This window comes from Parambassis ranga, chromosome 19 (assembly GCF_900634625.1).
Source record: "Parambassis ranga chromosome 19, fParRan2.1, whole genome shotgun sequence".
In the NCBI taxonomy this organism is placed as follows: domain Eukaryota; kingdom Metazoa; phylum Chordata; class Actinopteri; family Ambassidae; genus Parambassis; species Parambassis ranga.
This window is the reverse complement of record NC_041039.1, coordinates 3,182,904-3,203,772: the sequence shown is the minus strand read 5'-3', so window position 1 is coordinate 3,203,772 and position 20,869 is coordinate 3,182,904. Positions and strand designations below refer to the sequence as shown.

The 20,869-nt window shown below is 39.1% G+C and overlaps 1 protein-coding gene across 1 annotated transcript in view; it reads left to right on the top strand.

Moving 5' to 3' along the window:
* The window catches only part of ryr2a (ryanodine receptor 2a (cardiac)), a 102,699-nt gene that overhangs the window by 66,858 nt on the left and 14,972 nt on the right, over positions 1-20,869 (top strand). The window contains exons 63-91 of the mRNA XM_028429930.1: positions 155-276; positions 592-641; positions 1,251-1,311; positions 2,497-2,735; positions 2,822-2,903; positions 3,041-3,171; positions 3,367-3,494; positions 3,655-3,847; positions 3,988-4,070; positions 4,197-4,354; positions 4,467-4,554; positions 5,121-5,213; positions 5,326-5,496; positions 6,028-6,087; positions 7,214-7,348; positions 7,526-7,638; positions 8,583-8,679; positions 8,778-8,884; positions 11,014-11,065; positions 11,160-11,207; positions 11,309-11,408; positions 11,621-11,700; positions 12,019-12,095; positions 12,294-12,367; positions 14,791-14,808; positions 17,408-17,488; positions 17,809-17,897; positions 18,664-18,792; positions 18,962-19,066. Of these exons, the coding sequence (XP_028285731.1) occupies positions 155-276; positions 592-641; positions 1,251-1,311; positions 2,497-2,735; positions 2,822-2,903; positions 3,041-3,171; positions 3,367-3,494; positions 3,655-3,847; positions 3,988-4,070; positions 4,197-4,354; positions 4,467-4,554; positions 5,121-5,213; positions 5,326-5,496; positions 6,028-6,087; positions 7,214-7,348; positions 7,526-7,638; positions 8,583-8,679; positions 8,778-8,884; positions 11,014-11,065; positions 11,160-11,207; positions 11,309-11,408; positions 11,621-11,700; positions 12,019-12,095; positions 12,294-12,367; positions 14,791-14,808; positions 17,408-17,488; positions 17,809-17,897; positions 18,664-18,792; positions 18,962-19,066 (2,964 nt within the window). The remainder of the gene's footprint in view (positions 1-154; positions 277-591; positions 642-1,250; positions 1,312-2,496; positions 2,736-2,821; positions 2,904-3,040; positions 3,172-3,366; positions 3,495-3,654; positions 3,848-3,987; positions 4,071-4,196; positions 4,355-4,466; positions 4,555-5,120; positions 5,214-5,325; positions 5,497-6,027; positions 6,088-7,213; positions 7,349-7,525; positions 7,639-8,582; positions 8,680-8,777; positions 8,885-11,013; positions 11,066-11,159; positions 11,208-11,308; positions 11,409-11,620; positions 11,701-12,018; positions 12,096-12,293; positions 12,368-14,790; positions 14,809-17,407; positions 17,489-17,808; positions 17,898-18,663; positions 18,793-18,961; positions 19,067-20,869) is intronic.

The window sequence follows — 20,869 nt, the reverse complement described above, 5'->3', positions numbered from 1 at the left end:
TTTAGCAATGTTTGAAGCAGCACTACTACTACTACTCTCGTCTGTGTTTTTTATCCCCATCATCAAACATTTTCTTATTAACCACGACACAGTTTTACAGTATATATATATATTTTTTTTTCTCATGACATTGTTTGTTCTATTTCACCCACAGGTTGTCTTGCCCTTGGTGGATCAGTATTTCAAAAACCACAGGCTATACTTCCTGTCGACAGCAACACAGCCAATCAACAGTGGTGGTCATGCATCCAACAAGGAGAAGGAGATGATGACCAGGTGAGTGAAGACAGCAATACAACATTCAGTAAACCAATGAGAACGTTTGGTTATGATTTTAGATTTAAAGCACTATGAGTTGCAGAATTTACTGTGATTAATAAATGTTATTAAAAGTTTTCAATTTCTTATGCACAACTGTAGTGTATTAAATATCAAAAGAGATTTTGTGGGAGACCTGACATTATGTATGAAATGCCATGTCTCCTGCCCTCTTTGTTTTCTTGTCTCTCATCTGATAGTCTCATTGTTTTCTCTTTTCCATTTCTGCTCTCCTCCACACCACCTCTTCTCTCATTTCTTAAACTTTTTCAGTCTTTTCTGCAAACTGGGAGTTCTTGTCAGACATAGGATATCGTTATTTGGTAAGGACAGCATAACCAGCATGTTGAATTCTTTCATGTAAAATAACTGTGAACGTCATTTTTTCCCCCCAAAAAAGTCAAACATTTGCATTCAGTAACAGTTTAAAGTGATTCCTCCCTCTCGTGTGGTTGTCTGGCTGACTCAGACATAAAATATTTCAGTTGTTTGTGTTGTCTTTTATGCATTATTGTCATTAATGTTCATAGTATTCGATGCCAATTTCAGACCTAAGGCATTGACTTGTAGCTAAAGCATGATTGCCTTTAGCTGTATATGCATGTATGATTTGTGTGTGTGCGTGTATGTGTGATTTTCAAGTTTAGTAAGTCCCTCACAGTAAAATAATGGTCAACCTTTGTGGACTGTTAATACTGCTGGAAACACACGGTATGGGTATTTATCTGTATCATGTTTGCAGTGCATCTCACGATTACTGACTGCATTTCATGTGCCCTCACCACCTTTCCTGAATATGCTGTGTTGTACAACATTAACAGGAAGACACCTACCATTGACAAAGGATGTTGTCAATGGTTGTTTTGTTTTGTGAGTGTGCAGATTAATCACATTGGGGTTACTGCTTATATTGTGGCTGCTCTGCTCTTCAGGAAACAATGCCACATCCATAGTCAACTGTCTGCAGATACTGGGACAAAGCCTGGATGCCAGGTAAGAACAGAGCTGAACTGGGATCTGTGTGTGTCTGATCTGGGCTGTCGGAAATAATAAACAAATAAAAACAGGTTAGAAGGAAAGGATAGTCACACAAAATAATTAATACATTCACAATACTTAAAAAGTTGTAAGCCAAATGAAAGTCTGCTTTGGTGTTTTGTAATGTGTCATTACATGAATTGAAAAGCATTTTTTTCCTCACTGAGAGACCTAAAGTAAAATAGTTTTCTCTATTATCAACAAAGTGAGCTTCTATAGTGACAAATAATCACAAAACTGTTTTTTTGTAATTTGTTGGTTAATTGATGTGGGGTTAGGTTGCTCTGCTTTTTTGTAGACAGTAAGAATTTAAGCCAGCTGTATTTTTTCAGCATTGCCGTGCTTGTGCCTTAAAGTCACCAAAAGGAATTCAATTGTATTTTTACTACTGACCTGTCTATCTATTTAAGGTTAACATTAAGAAAACCTTTATTTGTCCCACAATGGGGAAATTGCGTTATTACAACAGCACAGATACAGCAAAAAATAAGATAAGAGAAGATAAAAACCTATAAAACTACATATAAAATAGGATTCAGATAAGTAACAGGTATTGCACAGATGAGTGGAGGTAGAAGTGGTTTGTAAAGCCGTGCATCAAACAAACGACAAAATAAATGATTGTATAATGTGGTGTACGAATATTGCACCTATCAGAAGTGTCTCACAGCAACAGGAAGGAAAGACCTTCTGAATCTCTCTTTCGCACACTGAGGGTGAAGCAGTCTGTCACTAAAGCTGCTCTGCAGTGCTGACAGGGTGTCCTGCAGTGGGTGGGACTCATTGTCCAGTATGGATGTCAGTTTTGCCAGGACCCTCCTGTCACCCACCTCCTGCACTGAGTCTAGAGAACAGCCCAGGACAGAGCTGAACTTCCTGATGACTTTCCTGACTACTTAACTACTCAAAAGCTAAAAAAATAATAATATTTTTATTTAATTATTTGAAGTAGCTGGGAAGCCATAGAATAGAATGATAGATGAGAAACCTAAGTAAACATTGTGACTTTCTTTGACATTTGACATGATGTACTTTAGTTTGGTAGCTACTGTGTTTTCTTGGGTGTGTTATTTGTTCTGTGGCTTAAAGTGACTTGGCTACAAGAACTATCTTTTTCATGGTAAAATCTTGCTTTCCCAGGACAGTGATGAAGACTGGTCTGGAGTCAGTGAAAGCAGCTTTACGGTCATACTTCGACAGCGTAGCCGAGGATTTAGAGAAGACTCAGGAGAATCTGAAGCTTGGTCAGTTCACCCACAGCAGAGAGCAGCCTCGAGGTGTCACTCAGATCATCAACTACACTACCTTTGCCCTACTGCCTGTCCTTTCCTCCCTGTTTGAACACATTGGACAGAACATGTTTGGGGAGGACCTCATACGTAAGGACTCAAAATGACGTTTAGTTCCTATGTTTGTTGTTGAGAATAATGTCAAATTCCCAATGTCTTTCTCTATCTTGCTCAAGTGGATGATGTCCAAGTGTCCTGCTACAGAATCCTCAACAGCCTCTACTTTCTGGGAACCAACAAAAGTATCTATGTTGAGAGGTACACTATATCTTACAATGCTTTAGGGACAACACATGGAGTTAATATTTTTAATATGATCAAACAAAAAGGGTGTTTACATTCTGTGTAACAGGTTAGACCTGTAAATGAGTCTTCTCCTATTCTCTCCTCTCCAGACAGCGTCCAGCATTAGGAAAGTGTTTGGCTGCCTTCTCGGCAGCCTTCCCTGTTGCCTTCCTTGAGCCTCATCTTAACAAATTCAACAGCTTCTCTATCTACAACACCAAAGGAAGTAAAGACAGAGCAGGTACGCAATTAACATACACCAGGAAATTTCGAAGTCCTCAACTACTGAACTTTGTATCTTACAGTAGTTGCTGTACAATGTGCTTAAATTTTAGAGCATGTAAAGTGAGTTTTTAAAAATAGTTTACAAAACTAAATCAGTCTAATCCATCAGAATTTGCACTGTTTTAAGCTCATCTGTATTTCCATCTCTCAGCTTATGGTCTTCCAGAGCAGGTCAGTGAAGTTTGTCCCCAGATCCCAAATTTAGAGAAGTCTTTGGAGGAGATCATGGAACTGGCAGAGTCTGGCATGAGATACACTCAAATGCCACATATCATGGAGGTAAGTCACTAACAAAGTGCATTTCTGTTTTCCTTGTAGTGTTCTTTAGGGCACTTCTCCCAGCTTTGTTTGTCCTCCAACTGGAGCCATGTTCTATGGATTATATCGGATTGACAGAGTTGCTAACACATTGTGGTATTTTGTATCAATTTTTCTATAGGTGGTCTTGCCAATGTTGTGCAGCTACATGTCTCACTGGTGGGAACATGGACCAGAGAGCAACCCTGACAAAGCAGACAGTTGCTGCACATCTGTGACCTCTGAACACATGAACACACTGCTGGGAAACATTCTTAAGATCATCTACAACAACCTTGGAATAGATGAGGGTGCATGGATGAAGAGGCTGGCTGGTAAATATTTCTGCCTGCTGTGTGTCAAATGCTAATGTGTAGTACAAAAAAGTACAATACAATGTATGCATATGCACTTGAACAAAATATGAATTCATTTTTTTGCTTACCTTAATGCTATTTCTGTCCCTGCCTCCAAGTCTTCTCTCAGCCAATCATTAGCAAAGCCAAAGCCCAGCTATTAAAGACCCACTTTCTGCCTCTGATGGAAAAACTCAAAAAGGTGAATGTGACTTCTAATTTGGAGCTGCAACTCCTGTTTCGTCTTCTAGACAATTATAATTCACTTTACATTTAAAATGATAACTACTACTAAAATTAAAGAACAATGTCTAACTGTGTTGTGTAGAAAGCTGCAGTTGTTTTGATGGATGAAGAGCACAGCAAGGTGGAAGGGAGAGGGGAAATGTCAGAGACAGAGCTTCTCATCATGGACCAGTTCACCATACTGGTCAGAGACCTGTATGCATTCTACCCACTCCTCATACGATTTGTTGACTACAACAGGTGTAGTACCCTGAACAGCAGATATGATCTCATATCACACAGAGTGAAATACATTTACTATACTAAAAAAACTAAAAACTAAACAATTAACCATGTGGATACATTTTTTTAGGGCGAAATGGCTGAAAAAGTCCAACCCAGATGCTGAAGAGCTGTTCCGAATGGTGGCTGAGGTTTTTATCTTCTGGGCAAAATCTCATGTAAGTAAATTACAGAGGAAAATGCTGACAAAGGAGTATAGACCAGAGGTTCCCAAAGTGGGTGCTGCAGCACAATGGTGCTCTTTGAGGACCTAAGGGTGTCACAAATTATATTATTGTCTGTTAATTTAAAAAATTGTTACAATTTAAAAAAAAACATTCAGAAAAAAATGTCATTATACACTACAAACACATGTGGTGAAGATCAGACTTTGATAGATCACTGTTTCAGTAAAACAGGACACTCACTGACATCTTTCGTTTATGAAATACCTCTGAACACATGGATTCTCAAAAAACTGATCATCTTTGCATTTCACATACTAAAAAATATATTTCTGTTTCATTTGTTTGATTGGGTTCTGTTTTAGTACTTTCAGGACTTTTGTGAAAATCAGATGGTGGTTTAGGTTATATTTATGCAGAAATATAGAAAATTCTGAGGGATTCACAAACTTTGAAGCAGCACTGTACACTATGGTGCATTGCAAAAAAATGCTGCTTTTGGCAAAGGAAAATATAACAACAACATAACTGTTGAATGATGTGAGTGATACTGTTTACAGAACTTCAAGAGAGAAGAGCAGAACTTTGTAGTCCAAAATGAAATCAACAACATGTCTTTCCTCATCACTGACACCAAGTGTAAGATGTCAAAGGTATGGACAACTAAATAGAAAAGATGAAAATACCGAGAAGTTTTTTAGAAAAAAGAAATGACGAAAGGAAATGTAATGCAAAAGTCTATGAGAGATTATGACTTTTCCTCAGGGAATAGTTTCTGACCAAGAGAGGAAGAAGATGAAGAGGAAGGGTGATCGATACTCTATGCAGACGAGTCTGATCGTGGCCACGCTGAAGCGTCTCCTGCCCGTGGGACTCAACATCTGTGCTCCAGGAGAACAGGAGCTTATCGCACTGGCTAAAAACCGTTTCACTCAGGTAAAAACAAAAACAAAAAAACAAAACAAAAACAAGTGGGAACAGAGTAGAAATGTTTTCTGAGTGAGTGTGTGATGATACAGTAAGGGCATTATCTATTATATTATTCCTATATACATCTGTATAACTAGTTATAAATCTCTGATAATCAAAGTTATTAAAACCTATACAGTTTAATGTGGCAGCCAAATTACTGCATAATTGGAGACATTGAACTGGGCTAACACAATCTTCTTTATGTACATCTACCATGCAGAAATTGTATAAAATACAGACTGTACAGACTCTTAATACTCCAACCTGCTATCACAGCACCTACTGAGCTACTTGGTTCTACTATTATTTTATTGCTATTATTGTGTTAACTGTATAAACGACTCACGTGCCTTGAATTGCCCCCCAGAGGACAAATAAAGTTCTTTGATTGATTGATTGATTGATTTATTAATATTTTCTCAATTATGATGTACAACTAGTACAATGTAATTGGAGATCTGTAATTTAACAGATCAAAATTTTCTCTGTCAACAGAAAGATACAGAGGATGAAGTTCGAGAGATTATCCGGAATAATCAGCATTTACAAGGAAAGGTAAGAGGGATTCATCCATCCATCCATTTTAACTGCTTATTCGAGGCTGGGTTGCAGGGGCAGCAATCTAAGCAGGGACGCCCAGACTTCCCTCTCAGAGGAAACTTCCTGCAGTTCTTCCGGGGGAATCCCGAGGTGTCTCCCTAGTCTCCTCCCAGTGGGACATGCCCAGAACACCTCCGGGCAACCAGTTACTGAAATACAGAAATTATTCAATGACATAGCCATGGTCAAAGCACCAAACCTCCTATCTGCAGGATTTTTCTAAGGAACCAATACCTTTTTAGTATGTGAAATAGTGTATTATATATTGTGTATAATTAATATATAGCATTCTACAAAAAAGAACGAGTTTTGTTACTTTTTCTTAAGAAAGTACATTTTTCAGATAGGAGGTTTTGCACTTTGACCATCGATAGGTGACTTTATGCCACATTTAGCATTAAAAAATGTAGCTCCAAACCCCCATTTTAACCTCTAAATACAATCTCAGATAATCAAAAACATATGACTGATTCAAATCTTTCAGCACATTTACCATCTTCAACACACATTGCCTCAGCAAAGCTCAGGCAAAGATGGCCGGAGCATCTGCACACTACTGGACTCAGAAACTTCTTTTCCTCAGCCATTAGACCTACTTTTAACCAGTAGTTTCCCACGCCATCTTCCTCTCCAATATGGCACAGCATCGTTTGCACATTCTTCTGCAAATCTTTTCACCACTGTAGAACATATTTTTTTTCTTTCCTGTTTTATTGTACAGAAGTTTGTGATTATTTATTTAGGCTGTTTTGTATTTTGAATTCATGCTTACTTGGAGTTGCCTGCCTGCTATGTTGCAAGCATTTCATTGCTCAGATGACCCCTCGGCAATACTGTGCATATGACAACAAATCAATGGTGTTAGAGAAGCAACGGTTGCTGCATCAATCTGGAAAGACTTATAAAACAATTTTTTAATTATGTTATTACACAAAAAATTAAAAGAGAAGTTACTAAGTTTTGTACTTAGTGTGTGATCCTTTAGGATAATGTCATGTTTTCTTTTTGAACCACAGAAAAGTTTGGATTTAAAGTGTTTAGGTAATAACATTCATATTCTCTCTGAATGTGTGGGTGTCAGTTGGAAGACCCAGCTATTCGATGGCAGATGGCTCTGTACCGAGACCTTCCTAACCACTATGAGGATGCGTCTTATCCTGAAAAGACTGTGGAGAGAGTCCTGGACATTGCTCATGTCCTCTTCCACCTAGACCAGGTTGGGATAATGATACTTGAGTTTATCTGACTATATGATAGTATACGTACTACTTACGTATACTATACTTCAAGATAACTTCTACTACCAGTCAGCCTTAAAGGGCTTAAAGGTGGGATTTAGGCAATCCAAATTATCTGTAAGTCTTAAAAACTGAGTTTAGTGTCTTGTCTCTAGGTGGAGCATCCTCAGCGCAGTAAAAAGGCTGTGTGGCACAAACTGCTGTCCAAACAGAGGAAGAGAGCTGTGGTCGCTTGCTTCCGGATGGCACCACTGTATAACCTGCCCAGGTACCTAGAACATAATAATAATAATGCATTGGTCTTATATTGCGCTTTTCTGCTCTGTTGGGCAGGCACTCAAAGCGCTTACATTGAGATGCATTATTCTTTCACACCACATTCACACAGTGGCAGTGGTAAGCTACCAGTGGTAGCCACAGCTCCCCAGGGGGAGACTGACGGAGACGTGGCTGCCAAGGTGCGCCTACGGCCTCTCCGACCACCGCCGATCCATTCATACGCATTCATACACCAGTGAGTGCACTGGAGGCAATGCGGGTAAAGTGCCTTGCCCAAGGACACACAACAATGACTAGGGAGGAGCTGGGGTCGAACCGCCGACCTTCCGGTTATTGGACAACCCTGCTCACCACTGAGCCACTGCTGCCCAAATTCTGTTATATGTTAAATTATGAAATATGAAATATATATTATATAATGGCTTTCAAATATGCCATTTGACTTTTTTTCCCAATAAAATTGAGTATATGTCACACTTTAGTAGGAATAAGTATAAAGAGAATTTAAAGTATTACCATTGATTAAAAGTAGCAAATAAGGTTGGAGAGGCGTGATGGCGGGAAAAAAAAGCTGTTGATTGTATAGTAAAGAATTTACTATTAAATAAAGAATGCTTCCTTAAACACAAATTGAAATGCAGATTGCATTAATCTACATTAATCTCAGGAAGTATATGTAGAGGCAAATCACTTTTGCACTTTAGCTAGAGAAATAGGCTGAATGATAAATGTGATCAGCCATTTCAACAAAATGTGACTCTTAAATATAAATGATCATTTTTCCAGTTCAGTGTAAATACAGTCTGATCTAGTCAGGATAAAAGAGAGACTCTGGTTTGACTGAACTCAACCCACCTTGCTAACCCATTAATCTTTCATAGTACACCCTTTTGTAATGCTTACTGTTGTTATTCTGTATCTCCAACAAACTAGGCACCGGGCTGTAAACCTGTTTCTACAAGGCTATGAGAAGTCTTGGATTGAGGCAGAAGAACACTACTTTGAAGATAAACTCATTGAGGACCTTGCTGTGAGCTCATTCAGTAGAGCAAGTGGACTTGATCTAGACCCTTGTTCAAGAAAAGAGTGTCTCCTCATCTTGTGGATGTGTTTTTTTTTCTTTTTTAGAAACCTGGGAAACAAGAGCCATCTGAGGAAGAGGAGGCGCTGAAACACATTGATCCACTGCATCAGCTCATTCAGCTGTTCAGCAGGACAGCCCTAACAGAGAAATGGTAGGTTCTTGTACGTAAAGAGTATACATAAGATTCTTTAAATCCTGACAGTATTCACTCCTTAGTAGATCACATATGTGGTCTGGTGTTAAGAGGGTTCTGTCTGCAAGTGTGTTGTCCCAGGCCAGCTGTTCTCTCACCAGTTCCCTTGCATCTGTAGTGGGGATGCATGTGAAAAGCAAAGTTACATCATAAGAGACCATGGTGTCGTCTCTGTCCATTTTGATCTGTTTAATTTTATCTGCAAAGTCCTGTGAGTTGTGTACATGGTGTGGCGTGTTGCCAACCAAGGGAGACAGGATTGCTGCAATCCCCTCTACAGATGCAACGGAACTGGTGAGAGAACAGCTGGCCCAGAACAACACACTTGCAGACAGAACCTCTTAACACCAGACCACATATGGATCTACTGGACATCTGCCTAAACACCACATATTTCAAATACAATGAAAAATTCTACAGACATGGCTGTGCCATGGGGTCACCTGTATCCCCAATTGTGGCCAACCTTTACATGGAAGTGGTGGAGGCTAGCGCTCTAGTTTCCTTCCCAGGAACAGCTCCATCCCACTGGTTCAGATATGTGGATGACACATTGGTGAAGATCCGAACTAGTTTGGTGAAGCACTTCACCAAACACATAAGTGCAGTGGACAAAAACATCCAATTCACTCGGGAGGATGTCAAAGACAACAGTCTGGCATTTCTTGACTGCCTTGTTCACACTGAAGCAGACAGGGGCCTAAGCATTGAGGTCTACAGGAAACCAACCCACACAGACCAATATCTACTTTTTGACTCACACCACCCACTGAAGCATAAGCTGGGGGTCATCAGGACCCTACAACACCGGGCATAAACAGTACCCACTAAGACCGAAGGTAGAACTAAGGAGCAAAAACAAGTAAACACAGCGCTCAGAACTTGTGGCTACCCAAACTGGGCCCTGGTGAAAGCTGGCAAAAGGAAAGAACAGCAGACAGCCCAACCAGAACTGGACTAGTCATGCCGGAAAAACATTGTCATGCCATATATATCAGGAGTTTCTAAAAAACTCAGAAGGTTTTTTAATGCACATCAGATCCCAGTACACTTTAAGCCCAGCTCTACACTGAGACAAAAACTGGTCCACCCCAAGGACAAAACTCCCAGGGACAGACAGAGCAATGTAATTTATGCAGTTCAGTGCAGTGAGGGATGCTCTGATCTCTATATTGGTGAAACCAAACAACCACTACACAGAAGGATGGCTCAGCACAGGAGAGCCATCTCCCCAGGACAAGACTCAGCAGTTCACCTTCACCTCAAAGACAGTGGTCATTCCTTTGAGGATAATAATGTCCAAATTCTAGACAGGGAGGACAGATGGTATGAAAGAGGAGTCAAAGAAGCCATCTATGTGAAATTGGAAAAACCCTCTCTAAACATAGGAGGATGGCTGAGGCATCAGCTCTCACCTGTTTACAACTCTGTCCCTTCATCCCTTCCTAGCAGACTTCCCTCACATTCAAACTCTAACGATGGGCCGTCAACTAGTCCTGCACATGGCCCAGACACAGTTTCTGGTCGTTAACTGACCATTAACCAAGTATAGGGATCTTAGTCATGTGAGCTCCTGCAAGATCCGCCCACAGAGGTCCTGAACACATAAAACTCAGATTCCCAACCAGAAAAGTAGCAGAACTGAAGAAGCCACTTGGGGGAGTGGCGAAACGTCTTCAAAAAACAATCCTTGAGTCCAGTTCCCTCGATTTAAACTCTTGGCAAGCACTATGACCTGGATGAATGAGAGCATCCACAGATATCATAGATTAGTATACCTTTTATACTAGACAATTCCTATATACCAGGAAAAAAGTCACAAGGTCTGAGTAAAGTACATGAGAAAACTGTAGCTGATTGAATGGCGTTGGCAGTCATCTCTGCAAGAAATCATCTTTAGAAAAAAAAAACAGGAAAAAAGGTTTAAAATAAAATTAGTAACACAATAATGTATGTACAATAAAAGATTATCTCCTAACAAAAACTAAACAAAACAAAAGAAAAGAACAAGCACACACAAAAAAACAACTACTCAGTCACAGTGTGGTCAGTTGTGCTAATGTTTGTGCACATATTTCTTGTTACAGTAAATTGGATGAAGATAATCTCTACATGGCCTATGCTGACATCATGGCTGAGGTATCAGCTACTCAGTACAAATATTGAAATCTTTATTTTAGTGAATCAAAGTGGCTTGTCACATGATCCATCTGTTTTTCCCTCTTTCCATCAGAGTTGCCATGATGAAGAGGATGAAGATGGAGAAGTGAAGAGTTTTGAAGTAGGTGATCAGTCTTATTTATAATTGTCAGTCTCCTTGGTGATTTTAGCTGTAGACCATATACCAGTCTGCTGCTGTCATGTATCCTGTTTATAAAATAGGAGAAGGAGATGGAGAAGCAGAAACTATTGTATCAGCAAGCTCGGCTGCATGACCGTGGTGCTGCTGAGATGGTGCTTCAAACTATCAGCGCCAGCAAAGGTAATAATATACAGTATGTATCTACTACTAGTTGATTCAATGTGCTGCATTCAGTGTGGTTATTATGGATCATTCACACACCGTACATGCAACAGAGAATGGCCTTATAGTAATTTCTGTGTTTATGGTGAAGAAGTAGAGTATGTTAATGTAAGGATTTAGAGCAGTAAATAATTGCTCTGTAAATAATAGTGTGTGATCCTCTGCTCCAGGTGAGATGGGTCCTATGGTGGCATCTACTCTGAAGCTGGGCATAGCTATTCTAAATGGAGGGAATTCTGTTGTACAACAGGTAATGCTCAGCAATGGTCGGCTAATTCTGTGTCTGTTTGGATTTTGATTCTGTTAAAGTTACTATTTGAACTGTGTACAAAAGGCTGGGGAATGTGCATGTGATTTTAACCTGCATTTTGGCAGCATATTCATCAGTCTGACTATAAAGCTTGAGCAGAATAACTGGAACATGTTGCATATGTTGCAAAATATTCTTACAGTATATATTACATTGTCACAGAGATCTGGGCATTGTCACAAGAGTGCCTTTCAACTTAATAAATCATAACTCAATTATTCCATTGTATTCTGTGGTGTTTCCCCGTATCTTTAACAGAAAATGTTGGATTACCTGAAAGACAAGAAGGATGTCGGCTTCTTTCAGAGTTTGGCTGGTCTTATGCAGTCATGCAGGTAACTTTTCAAACTTCCTCTTTTAGGAGGATTCAGATCATTTAAAGCCTGATTTTCTCTAAAGCTTTTACTGTGTAATCATCAACTATTGTAAAATGTTTTAGTTTTACATACACTGTCGCAGAATGTCCTGTAAACGGGGTGCAGGGAGCATGTATGGATGGATTTTATTAACTATACTGTGTGCTTTTGTTTTAGTGTTTTGGATCTAAATGCATTTGAGAGGCAAAACAAAGCAGAAGGACTGGGAATGGTGACAGAGGAGGGATCAGGTAAGCCTCATCATGTTCATACCTTTGGGCTCATTTTTAAATGATCATAGAAATACTCTGACTTCTGACTGTGACATGGTGGCCTAACCTCGATAAGCACCGAATGAAGTAGATTAAGTATGCTAAGCTCCTTAGTTAGGAGCTTAGCAGGCTAGAGTCTTAAATGTCACTCTTGGTTATCTAACGATGCTACATATAAGACATGAAAACATATCTGCATTTCCTGGAGTTGTCTCTACCACTTACTTGGTGATTATTACAACTGCGGTTAGAACAAGAGCTAGAAGAAATATTTTCACTGTTGTCACATTCCGTTTGCAACACTTGACACATCATTCATTCATCATTTTCTTTCTCCCATTTTCCTGGCATCACTTTCAGTGACAATGTTAAGTTTTATATATATCATAATACAATACTACTTGTTATTCACCTTAATTATAGAGTATAATACCAGAGGCGGTGTCTGCCTGTCGGACCCTGATTGGTTCCATAGTAGCAGTGCCTGATAGCTAAAGGCTCGTTATGAACCTTTTATGAATCCAACTATCCTCGGGGATGCCGGAGTTGTAGGTGTTTTCTTCTATTTGTGTTGTGTGTTATGTCACAAGTATTATTAAATTGTCAGATTTTTGAATCATTTTTTTCCTTTTGCAGATTATCAATGTCTCTTTACTGTCCATATACAAATGCATGTACTTTTGTTATGTCTTTGTCCCTGTTATTACAGCTTGCACACTAACACGCTCCAAACCAATATAACAATGTATGATTTTCTCCTGTGTGCTTGTGTTACTGCTTTGTAGTCCAAAATGTGACATGACTTGTACATGTAAAGGTATGAGCGTTTTGTTCAAGCCCTCGTCAGATTAGTTTACACAATGTGAATTACACCTCTCAGCACTGTATCTTAAAATTGTAGTGTGGGCTGATGGTTGTGCAAATGCGACTATACTGGAGCCTGAGGTGAAAGACCCCCAGCATTTAAGGTTCTGATGATCCAAATAACAATTATGATTGCCCCCCTCAGCTAGGCTGGTACACTGTGAAAGTGAACTGATGCTGCATTTCTCTCAAGTTCAAGCTTAGCTTAGTTCTTGTACTAAGCCGAGCTAAGCTCTGAGTTTCACACCATATTCTATGACCCACCAGTCATCCAGCTTACCTCTACACAAATGCATGCACCAACAGAAAAGTTAAGCTCCTCTCACTGCCAGAAAGTGACAAACTCTGCACCGTAACTTTAGGCTCACCACACATACAATAGTAAATAGTAGCAATGCTTTGTTTTTCATATGTAGTTACATTACAATACAATAAGTCCTTCATTACAGCTCAAACACTAAACAACCATACACTGTGTTTTAAGCTTCCTTAAGTGCATTATCTTCAGACCTGCTTTTGTGTTCTCCCACAATATCATTTCGATTTCTTTGTTATATTTTGCCTTCAGTTTTCAATAATGTTTGCATTTCCTCTAATCTATGGGAAGTGCTTTAGCTACTTCTAATGGAGAATGTATTATGTGTTGGAAGTAGCTCCTCAGCTGTGGCTGTTTAGCGCTTTATGTTCCAAGCAGATATAATGCTCATATCAGATAGGTCTATTGTTTCAGTGGAGTGGACTGGTTCAAATTTCTTTGTTGATGCATCGCTTTAGAGGGCTTTAGAGGTCTGTTAACTTGTGTTCTGAATTCAAGAAAATCAATTGAAATTGACATTGAAATTAATAAAAATGTATGTAAATGTATATTAACTAATATCTGTCTGTATAATATGAGCAAAAATGGCTTTAGCCATGTGCAGAGCTGCATTTCCATCCCTGATGTCAACCAAAGGTCACAGAAAAAAATGTTGGAGGTGGGCTCATGCCATGCTACACTGGACAGAGGTCAAGGTGATGGGGCAATGGCCACTCTGTTCCAAGAAGTGTGGTCAGAGTGGCAGAGTGATAAGGCCTAAGCATAGGGCAGAGCACTGAGAATAGTGGGAAATGAAATAAGATAAGATAAGCTAAGATAATCCTTTATTAGTTCCCCACAGGGGAAATTCACAGAATTTTCTGTAGTAGTAATAGTGTAAAAAGAACAATTGTATATTTTGATTTAAAAGGTTTTTGTGTGGGGCTACACACTATACCACATTACACCACATTACGTCAGAAAAAAGTATGAAATAATATGCTGTGGCAACCGTTATCCCCTGCTCAATGGTTTCATTTGTATGCAGTTGTGCAGGTTTTCTGTCAAACATCATTTTTATCCATGCAGACCAAAAACAAAATTTCTGAAATTATTTTTTCCCTTATATGTAATCTTTTCCTTTGTTTCTTTGTTTGTTTGTTTCTTACTTTGTTTCTCTCTTTCTTTCTTCCCCGTTTTCTTTTTCTCATTTTGCTTCACTGCACTTTCTTCCCTTCCTCAGTCATCAGTCATGAACGTGGTAATTATGCCTTCTGCCATTTTCTTGTGTGTTGGTTGGTCTCCCTCCCACTCTTTCACTCTCCTCCTCCTCCTCTTCTGTCTTAACCATTGTTGGTTACTTATTGTGTCAGTTCTGTCCAGGTCCTGAGTGTAGACCTACGCTCCCCAAACCTTGTAGCTAATTCAGTTCTTCATTATTACTCTCTGTATACTGTGGGTCTTTCTTGTTAAATGACATTCTCTTCTACAACAATGGGTTGTAATGCTTGTCAATTCTGGTACAAGCATCAGCCTAGCTGATATTCTGATCATATCTATCTATCTATGCCCAGCCACTGACCAAATGTTGAGAGTGTTGATATAACCTGCCATCTAAGACATCCCATGTATGCCTTCCCCTTAGGATTTGGACAGCATCTGACATGTTCTAAATGTGTCTAATATGACTTACCCACCTCCATCTGCTACCCCCACTCTCTGCCTTAAAGTCAGCCAGTCAGTTGGTTAGTTTGTTTCCTCTGGAGATGGTTATTGTGCTGGTTGTTAAATGTTGTAATGAGTTGTCAGTCACTATATTTGTCTTTTTTCTGACTCACACTATGAGGGCTGCAATGAACAGCAAATAGTTTCCACCTAATGCCAACCAAACATGCTAGACTTGCCTGGGTCAAAGTAGTGGTAGCACTACATATATGAAGTCCATGTGGTTTTGTGCTTTAGTCTAAGCTTGCTAGCCATTACAACTAGCAGGAGGGAGCTATTAACACTGACAAAGCTGCTGCTATCTGCATGTTCAGCAGGCAAACACCTGGTGCTGAACATTGTGCAGCATGTAGAACATTTTTCTCTCATAATGGATATTGGTCTTCTTGGTCTTGTCTTTCAGCAGAATGCATGTAAAACTATAAATATAATCTTGTCACTTTGTCTCTATCTAGTTTATATCTCTCAGTTGCTAAATCATTCGCTGATGTGAGGTGGACAGTAGAAAATGTGTATTCCAGATTATTTTTTTGGAAGTAACAAAACAAGAAAGTAGTTGCAGCCCTGCTCATTTCCCATCTCTCACCTTATCTGTTCTGTTTACTTTAGCTTTTTTTGTTCTTCTTTTTAAATGTTGCACTTGAGACTTAGGAGTGGCTGTGCCACATAGTTCTACAAGTGGAGGCGGGTGAACTGATCCTTTTCTCCCTCCCACTCTTCTATTCTCTTTGTGTATTGGTTGTGTTCTGTAATCACCATGTCTTTTGTATGTGGATTTTTTTTTTGTTTACCTTAAATTTACCATCCTTCAATACATATTGGACAAAACTTGACTACTTGAAATGAAATATAACAGTTATCAGTATTATAAATAAAATGTTTATATGTTTCTTTCTACTGTGAAATTTCCCTCATCTGGTTTGGAAAAAGCCTGAAAGTGCCTTTAAGTTAGTCATTCCAACTCATTAAAACATTCTTACACAAACTGATAAGCATCTTGATTGAAAACATAAATAGGTGTCAGTAATCATTAGTGTAAAAAATGCTAATAATCTTCTTTCACATGTACAAATTCATGAAACATGAAAAACAGAAATAGTTGCAGTCCTCCACAAAGCCTTTGTTCACCACATTCAGATGATCATCACTGTTATAATCAAGGAAATTATAATAGAATTATTTCAGTTGAACATGTCAACATAGTAAAGTCTGAACCCTGAAAGTAGAAAAATAGGCGCAGACTGTGTCAAAACAAAGAGACATGATGACAGGTGACTTACTTCTCTGTAAGAACTATTTGGTTGTTTTTTTACAGTGTAACAGATTTTTATCCTTTAAAAAAACAAATCTTGGGATTCTTTGTCTTTTAAAAATGAAGAAAAAGAAGAAAGAAGAAACTTGCACTTTCAGACTTCTTTCAGACCCACAGATCTCTCTCTCTAAAGCACTCTCTCTCTCTCTCTCTCTCTCAGCCCAGTTCAGTTTGTCATATTGTATGGATATAGTATTCTGTCAATGTTTATGCTGGTGTTATTATTGTGTCATCCTTTCCTCTTTCTTTCTTTTGCATTTCACCATTTAAAGCAGCATTTTAACTCAGTCAAGCTTCTGGCCTCAACTTCCTCAGTGTATTTGTAAAGAATGTAAAAGCTACAGTGGCAGCAACCAATGCATTTTTTAAACAAACCATAAAAGACATGAAATCCAGCTCTGACTGTAAAATGCTGCAGTTTAAGAACAGACCACTACCAAGTGGCTACCCACTGCAAATCCAAGAGTGTGTATTTGTGTGTTACATAAAAATGGTATCTTATGATGATACAACTGACTGAAAGAAAACACTGGGGAGTTCTTCAGAATTACACCATCTCTTTTAATACTTCACTCTCTGTCTTTTGTCTGTCTCTCCCTTTTCTTTTATGCTGTCTGGTTTTGTCCCCCTCTTTTCTTTTATGTGTATGTGCCTGTTTATATGAATGTGGTGTGTGTTTGCACCTATGTATGCGGGTGCACATGCTTATGTTGTTGTGCTTATTTGTGCATACCGCTATATGTGCTGGTGTATATGTCTGTCTGCATGCGTGTGGCTGTTACGTGTGTGTGCGCGGACGCGTGTATTTCTTCTCCCCGGCCAGGTGAGAAAGTCATGCAGGATGATGAGTTCACCTGTGACCTTTTCCGCTTCCTGCAGCTGCTATGTGAAGGACACAACTCAGGTGTGTGCTACTGCTTTGTTACTGATTTCTTTTACATAAAATGGATCATAATTTTTTGGGTGTGTACCAATACACATTACATTTATGCTGCATGTATTTGTATGTATTGCATCTTTGTGCTGGTAGAATTAAAGAAATGTTCCACTGTTAAGTCCTACATTACACACTTCTACAATCCTCTGTAGCTAAATAAAAACAGAATTATAGCATAGCAACAAATCAAAATGATTGCATTCACTTGTAAATTCGGGTAATTAACCCGCTGATGTGACTGACCCGAAAATGTACACAGGAGATGATTACCAAAACTTTTGTTTCAGACTTCCAGAACTACTTGAGGACACAAATGGGGAACAATACCACAGTCAACATCATTATCTCTACTGTCGACTACCTCCTCAGAGTTCAGGTTAGATTCTTCCATTCACCACTGTTGGATCATTAAAATCATTGAGTCAAACAATTCTCATCAGGAGTTGAATAAAGAAAGTACACTGCTAGGATGTCATATTGAGTGCAACTGATACAGTACATACACACAGTTCAACATGCAGGCACCTGCGTCACTCTCAGCAATAACAGGTAGAAACTGCTGGTGTGGTGCAACTAACTGATTATATGAATATATATGGTGGTTAAAATACCTTTATTGCAGGCATTTAATTTGATTTGTTGATGAAGCTGCTTGGAGGAGCAGCAAAACGTCTTTAAGAAAACTCTACAAATTTAACTTGATTGTGAATTTCTGTATTACACTACCGTTCAAAAGTTTGGGGTCACTTGAAAATGTTTTTTTTTTTTTTCAATAAAGATAACAATAAAGTAATCAGAATTACAGTCTAGACATTGTTAATGTGGTAAATGACTATTCTAGTTCACTTATTTTTAATGGAATATATACAAAGGTATACAGAGGCCCTTTTCCAGCAACCATCACTATCACTATCACCTATGTTCTAATGATACTTTGTTCTAGCTAATCATGTTAAAAAGGCTAATTGATGATTAAAAAACTCCTGTGAAATTATGTTAGCACAGCAGAACTGTTGTTGATCAGAGACGCTATAGAACTGGCCTGGTAGTGTATATGGGTTTAACTCTGTTGTGACAGTTACTACCACAATTGCATCACAAATATAAAGCAGTGTCATCTCCTCTCCTTCACTCTCCTCCAGGAATCTGTCAGTGATTTCTACTGGTATTATTCTGGAAAAGATGTTATTGATGAGCAGGGCCAGAGGAATTTCTCCAAGGCAATAAATGTGGCCAAGCAGGTTTTCAATACACTCACAGAGTACATTCAGGTAGGTGAAAACACTGCAGGCACCACTGATAAATAGCATAACACCTGTTGTTTTTAAAGCCTTTCTGCTCGGTGCATAGGAGCAAAATATAAGCGTTGTCAAGGTTGTGTTTGAGAACCTGTCTGCTGAAATACTGAACTGATTGTGACTGGTGTCAATGTTTTTGTAGGGCCCATGCACTGGCAACCAACAGAGTTTGGCTCACAGTCGACTTTGGGATGCTGTGGTTGGTTTTCTGCATGTCTTTGCGCACATGCAGATGAAATTGTCCCAGGTAAGTCAGGATTTGCAATATCACAAAATGTATTGGTGTGGTGTGAGTCAGTCTGGGAAGTTATGCTAAAGTCTCAAGCTAAAATCACAACATCAGGAGACAACATTGATAGATTAAAACCACCACAGGTGCACATTTACCAGTAGGCTTTTTGGAAAGTCAGGGAAATCAGAACAGTGTCATTGTTGTGTATTTGCACTGGCTTCCTGCTTTTAAGAATTGAGGATGCTTTTTTAGTTAGATGTTTTGTTGCTACAAGACATCTGGTGAAATCGTTAAATTAAACTAAAGTTAATGGTTCTTATGTAAAAGTAACTCCAACAGGCCAGTAAGTTAATTACCCCCCCCCCCCATGTACACTACTGTTCAAAAGTTTGGGGTCACCAGGCCAGTTCTATAGCTTTCTCAGATCAGCATAACAGTTCTGCTGTGCTAACATAATTTCACAGTTTTCCAATCATCAATTAGCCTTTTTAACACGATTAGCTAACACAATGTACCATTAGAACACAGGAGTGATGGTTGCTGGAAAAGTGCCTCTGTATCCCTTTGTATATATTCCATTAAAAATCAGCCTTTTCTAACTAGAATAGTCATTTACCACGTTAACAATGTCTAGACTGTATGTCTGATTACTTTAATGTTATCTTCATTAAAAAAAAAATTAAAGACATTTCCAAGTGACCCCAAACGGTAGTGTAAGTCTGATCCTGCTCATGGTTTCTTACTGTTAAAGAGAGCTTATGTAATGTGGTATTCTTGTATGACCTTGGTTATTAAAATGTGCCAGCACTACATGCCTGTTCATAGCATGTAAGGACCAACAGATTATACATTGTATAATACTGAGTCCTGTAAGCTAAATTTGTGATATGATGTAATATTACAATATAATAAAATTGGTCATATTTTGGTCAAAGCTGAGGGCAAGCAAAATCCATAAAGGTATCACAGCCTGCAGGCCATAACCAGGCATTTACATAAATGTGACATTGAGTCTATGTAAAAAGAACAAACAAAAACCAAAAACCAGCCTGAACAGAAGTAGAAGTATCTTGCAGCTGGCATCTTATGCCCCATGGGTTGAGGTTAGTCCACAGCATACTGCAGATTTTAATAAGACGTAGAATCATCTATTACACTCAACAAAAATATAAACGCACTTTTATTTTGTTTTTGCTCCCATGTTTCATGAGATGGACTTGAAGATCTAAACTTCATTCCAGATACACAATATTACCATTCCTCTCAAACATTGTTCACAAATCTGTCTAAATGTGTGATAGTGAGCACTTCTGCTTTGCTGAGATAATCCATCCCACCTCACAGGTGTGCCACATCAAGATGCTGATCTGACATCATGATTAGTGCACAGGTGTACCTCAAACTGCCCACAATAAAATCCACCCTGAAATGTGCAGTTTTGTCTCACAGCAAAATGCCACAGATGCCACAAGCATTGAGGGAGCGTGCAATTGGCATGCTGACAGCAGGAATGTCAACCAGATCTGTTGCTCGTGCATTGAATGTTCATTTCTCCACCATAAGCCGTCTCCAAAGGCGTTTCAGACAATATGGCAGTACATCCAATCGGCCTCACAACCGCAGACCACGAGTAACCACACCAGCCCAGGACCTCCACATCCAGCAGGTTCACCTCCGAGATCGTCTGAGACCAGCCACTCAGACAGCTGCTGAAACAATTGGTTTGCATAACCAAACAATTTCTGCACAAACTGTCAGAAACCGTCTCAGGGAAGCTCAACTGCATGCTCGTCGTCCTCATCGGGGTCTTAACCTGAC